General features: G+C 54.4%; 1 protein-coding gene across 7 annotated transcripts in view; it reads left to right on the forward strand.

Annotated features, from left to right (window-relative positions):
• The window catches only part of Ank1 (ankyrin 1), a 182,076-nt gene that overhangs the window by 171,555 nt on the left and 5,313 nt on the right, over positions 1 to 5,208 (forward strand). For all 7 annotated transcript variants that reach the window (XM_005362423.3, XM_013352009.2, XM_013352010.2 and 4 more), the window contains 3 exons: positions 2,228 to 2,311; positions 3,222 to 3,287; positions 3,575 to 3,699. In XM_005362423.3, coding sequence (XP_005362480.1) covers positions 2,228 to 2,311; positions 3,222 to 3,287; positions 3,575 to 3,673 — 249 coding nt within the window. In that variant the 3' untranslated portion in view covers positions 3,674 to 3,699. The remainder of the gene's footprint in view (positions 1 to 2,227; positions 2,312 to 3,221; positions 3,288 to 3,574; positions 3,700 to 5,208) is intronic.

The raw sequence follows: 5,208 nt of genomic DNA on the forward strand, positions 1-5,208 counted from the left end.
TGTGTGTGTCTGTGTGTGTGTGTGTCTGTGTGTAGTCATGAGTGTGCATGCTAGGATCAGTCACACAGGGCTTCAGGCATAGTCCACAAACCATTCCATCACTGTTACATCCCACCATTATCCTCCAGCCTAGATTCTTCTTAGCTCAGCTATAATGAAATGTTCTCCTTCAGCCTGCAGTGTTTTTGTATGGGGATTTGGTATTTCCAAGCATTTTCCTACTGAAGTGAAGCCGTTCGGGGTGATAGAATTGGGAAACCTCTTTCGTTTACTTAACCTTTCTTTTCATGTAGATACATTGCTGTCACTCGCTTCACCCCTGTCCTTCAGCCAAAATGGGAAGGATGGCGGTGGCTGTGTGAACCCAGGAAATAGGCTGGTCTCTAGAGGGCAGAGTGCACCGCAGTAGTGTGAGCCCCTGTAGGAGGCAGCCAGCATTCCCAAGAGCAGCAAGGAAAGCACAGTGAGCCTTGTGCCATGAGTGAAGAAACTGAGGCACAGAAGAAGGTGACTGACTTTCCCGAGCCCCTGCCGTGGTGTGCCTTGTCCCAAGGCTGGGTTCTTGCTGCTGGGGTAGGCCGGGGCTCAGAGGAGAGTAGCCTGATCCAGAACAGGAGATCCTCGGGGCCTGCTGTGACTGAGTGTGCGAGGTGATTCTCCAAACACAAGTGTTGCTAGGAGTGGCTTCTCTTCTGTGGGCATCTCCACTCCAGCCTAAGAAGAGCCTTTGAGATGGGCCAATGCCATGCCGAAGGCCTTCAGGGCTGACAGGAATGACAGCCTGGCTTCCCAGTGGCCCAGCACCTCTTCCCTTGACTGGGTCTGAACAAGTTGCTCACCTTAGGGTAGTTTTTAAACAAATGTTTAGCTTTCCTGGTCCATACTCCCTCAACACAGAAACAGCTACCCATGGAGACACAAAAGTAGCTGCATTCTTGAGGCGCCTTGACTTATGGAGTCCCTCTGGCTCCCAAAGGCAAGCCTGGTTTCCCTCTCCATGGTGACTCTGCCATGCACTTCTGAGCCCCAGGCACGGCACCTGTTTTCCCACTTCATCCCCGTTGGACAGCAGCAGCTGCCTTGAGAGCTAAAATTATAGAAGGCTGACGTCCTGTGGGGTGTGAGGAGAGATCCCAGGCTGTTTGGCAGAAAGGACACTTGGGTCATGCTGTCCCAGCTAAGAGAGGCACTCGGGAGAGATCGTTTGGTCTCCTGTTTAGAATAAGGGATAAAGAGCAAGAGAGGCAGAGACAGAACAGAAGGGGTTGCTGGGGGCCTCGGGAGTCCAAGAGGAGAATGAGAAATTGGATCTCCACAGCAGCTGGGCCCCTGGTGTCCCTGGTCCCTGGAGGGCCAGGCTGGTGAGGAGAGGGAAGAGAGGAGGATGTGGACCTTCATCACCCAGCTCCTGGTCACTCTGGTGTTGCTGGGCTTCTTCCTAGTCAGCTGCCAGAATGTGATGCACATTGTCAAAGGCTCCCTGTGCTTTGTGCTGAAGCACATTCACCAGGAGCTGGACAAGGAGCTGGGGGAGAGCGAGGGCCTGAGCGACGACGAGGAGACCATCTCCACCAGAGTGGTCCGCCGACGGGTCTTCCTGAAGGTAACACCAGGCAAGCGGCAGAACAGGGGGCTGGACCTAGGGTGAGGCAGGACAGTCGGCAGGGACTCTCTAATGCATGCTCAGGGTGAGGCTGAGAGAATGCCGACTCACACCAGGAGATATGACAGACAGATGAGACCAGGAAGACCTCTTTGCGTTCTGGGAACCACAGATGCTTAGGCGCCCGCTCAGACCTACCCCAGTGCCCAGCATTAAGTAGTAGAGATAATCAGCTCTGGGGCTTAGGACTTCTGCTCTTATTGCGTTTCTGTTGCCAACTTTGGAATTCAAGTCACCTCCAGGGCAGTGATGTCCGGGGCATTCTCTCCCATACTTCTCTTGGGGGGCCTTCAGGAACTTTCATAATCACCCTGTATTGCTACCATGGCAATATCAAGCACACAGAGCTCTTGGGAGCTCTGGCCCCAGCCTGTCTCAGGGCTCATGGCCCCACAGGGTGCTGCAACGCCGTGGGAGCCCTAGTTTGTCTGGGGCTACTTGCTGAGCTCCGGGCTTTACTGGACACTTCTGTTGCTGCCACGGCTTTTCTAGTTCCTCATCTCCTGCTCTTCTTCAAAAAAATCCCACTTACCAATCTGGGTCTTTCCCTTCTTCTGACTCCAGGGGGATGAGCTCCAGAATATTCCAGGAGAGCAGGTGACAGAGGAACAATTCACAGACGAACAGGGCAACATTGTCACCAAGAAGGTGAGTGTAGAGCCTCTAAGTTGGGGAGAAACTGGTGGGAAATGGAAGCTGAAGGGGTGGGGCTCAGTGTACACCCGCTTCTTACTGCTGCCCTGATGGGGTAGGCAGGCTGTGGCCCGACACCTCGGTGATTCGGGGTAACTCAGGAGAGAGACCTTCAGGTCCCCTGCAGTCGGGACATCTGGGGACCTTGTAACCTCAAGGCTTAACTCAGCGTGAATAGTTCCAGCTTCCCTATTCCAGAAGGATCAGCTCCCGTGAAACATACAGCCCAAGGCCTGTGAGGTTGACCCTGAGACAATGAGCTGTTCCCAAGGCCTCCCTTAGCAGCAAGGCTGTAGAAACTTAATGGGCTGATGGCATGCATCAGTCAGCACGATAGGTTCACATTGCCCGGCAAGGAAGAAAGCAGGAGAGGGTGCATTATGTTTCACCAGGGCTGCCGCTCACATAGGGGGCCACAGCCCCATCTGTCCTGGCCCCTTCCTAAGGGCCTGAACCATGTTTTATGTTCATCTCCCATTCTGGATACATGAGTATGAAGCAGGTGAGTGGGACAGCCACACAGAGAAGAAAAGGGGCTGCCTGTGCCCTTAGGCACTGGAGAGATAGGATGGGCCAGCACCAGCTTCTATCCTAAGAAACAGAGTGGAATGCGGGAGGCTAAGGAGGCATTGCACGTGGCTGAGCCAGCGGTCAAGGAAACATGCCCACAGTGCTCACTCCCCACATTCAAGCTCCCCTAACGGTCCCCTTAAATGACAGTAGAGAAAAGTTTCTTCTTGGACCCCGATGGACCAGGGACAAGAGGCTATTGCTTCTCCTCCTGATGTCACCGCCGGGACCTTGTCTGCCTCACACTGTCTCCTGGTGGTCTGACCAGCCCTCCTTCTCTCCCCCTCTCTTTCAGATCATTCGCAAAGTCGTTCGTCAGGTAGACTCGTCCGGTGCCATTGACACCCAGCAGCACGAGGAGGTGATTGTTGAGGGGCCCCTAGTGGACCCTGGGGATCTGGAAGCTGATATTGAATCCTTTAGGAAACTTACTAAGGTACTGAGAAGCTGCAGGCCCCCTGGCGGCCGCAGCAAGCTCACCTCTGCCGCACCTCTACTTTGCTCCGGTCTGCACGGACTGCCCTTTGGCTACCCTTCCGGTGGACAGTGTCCCCACCTCCTCCTCCCTGTCCCTTTCCATCATCTGCCTGTTTTCCCTCGTCTGCCTGTGTGATTCCTTCTTTCTTCTGTCTCTGATGCTGTCTCCAGGTGGAGCTAAGAGGGAGTGGACTACAGCCGGACCTGCTAGAGGGCAGGAAGGGGGCTCAGATAGTGAAGCGGGCCAGCCTGAAAAGGGGCAAACAGTGATCTCTCCTCGAGTAGCCCCTTGGGAGGTAACAGCGGCTTTCTTGTCGTTCCCTGGCATGGTCCTTGATGAAGTAACTGCTTGCTCCCTTCCTCCCCGCCCCAGCCCATTCCTTGCATTAGCGCAATTGTGCGTCAACAACCCGACTCTCAGATTCCCACACCCCAAACTAGTCTCTGTCCCCCACCCCCAACTTCCTCCTCAAGCATCTCATTTGGCACAGGTCTGCAGGAGAGTACACACATTCAGGGGCTTGGTTTGATTTTGCTTGTTTGTATTTTCTTTTGTCTTCTTTTGGCTGTGTTAGGGATGGAGCCCAGAGTCTCATGGATTCTAGGTATGGATTCTGCCTCTGAACCACACCTTCAACCCCTATCCAATTTATTTTTAAATAGGGCCTCTCTAGAGAGCCCTGGGACTTGCTGCGTCGACCAGGCTGGCCTCTAACCCACAGAGCTCCAGTTACCTCTGTGCTGGAATTAAAGGCACGTGCCACCACTCCTGAATAATTTTTAAATAGCGCTTTGAAGTGTGAACAACCTTGGTATTCCTCCTAGAAACCAAGCAGCGGGCTCTAGAGTTGGTGACCAGGACACTGCAGAGCACAAGGTACACTGTCAAGCCTGAGGTGTGCCTCACTGTGTGTGGCCAGAAAATATACCAGGTCAAAATTAAGCCCCGCCGGCGTCCTAGCCTGCCGTAGCTTCAATTCTCTTCTGCGCTGTGAACAAGGCCGCTCCCTTGATGTCTAAGAAAGAGCTAACAGGTCCAGGGTGTGGGTGGGATTCTCTGAAAGTCAGGAGGATCTTCGTGGCTAGGGGTTGCACTACTGTGTGACGGGCATGCGCCATGGCAGTGGGCCAAGGAGGGGTGGGCCAGGGTATGAAACGAAGCTCTCCAGCAGGCGGCAGCACTGAGAGCTTTGGCAGCCAGCTCTGACGTTACCCTCCCTGAGGGGTCCTGTACTGAGCTGCCCCGAGGCCCTCATTGTGCTCAGCTCGGTGCAGCTCAGTACAAGACGCATCGGGGTGGGAGACAGCGGGGAGCAAGGAAGCATCACAGCCCCTCCCCCTACGCACAGCACCAGCTGGGGTGTTGCCCCCAGAGCTCTCAGGGCCCGACTCCAGAGCCAAGCAGCAAGCCATCGCTGGTTTTTTTTGCATTCTGCATAAAGCAGGGCCCCGTGCTGCCTCCGGGGCCAGCAGAAGTGCTGACTGGGTGCTTCCCAACATATCTCAGCACTTGGGCAAAAACGGGGATTGGCAGAGCTGATAGGAGAGTAAAATTAGCCCTGGCTCCTCAGCAGCTTTAAGGAGGTCACAGCGTTAACCCTGGCACTGCCAGGAGGGTCCTGCCCAGCTGTTGACTCGGAGGCCAGGATTAGCTCTGCTTTGTGCTTCTCTCTGACTCAGATTTTACCAGTGCCCTGAACGAGGAGGCAGGTAGCATGAAGGTGGGCCCAAAGGCAGAGAGGAACTAGGATGTTCTCGTTAATTTGTTATAGCTGATCTACAACGGCGTCAATACCACACACACA

Source organism: Microtus ochrogaster, linkage group LG7_11 (genome assembly GCF_000317375.1).
Source record: "Microtus ochrogaster isolate Prairie Vole_2 linkage group LG7_11, MicOch1.0, whole genome shotgun sequence".
Taxonomy (NCBI): domain Eukaryota; kingdom Metazoa; phylum Chordata; class Mammalia; order Rodentia; family Cricetidae; genus Microtus; species Microtus ochrogaster.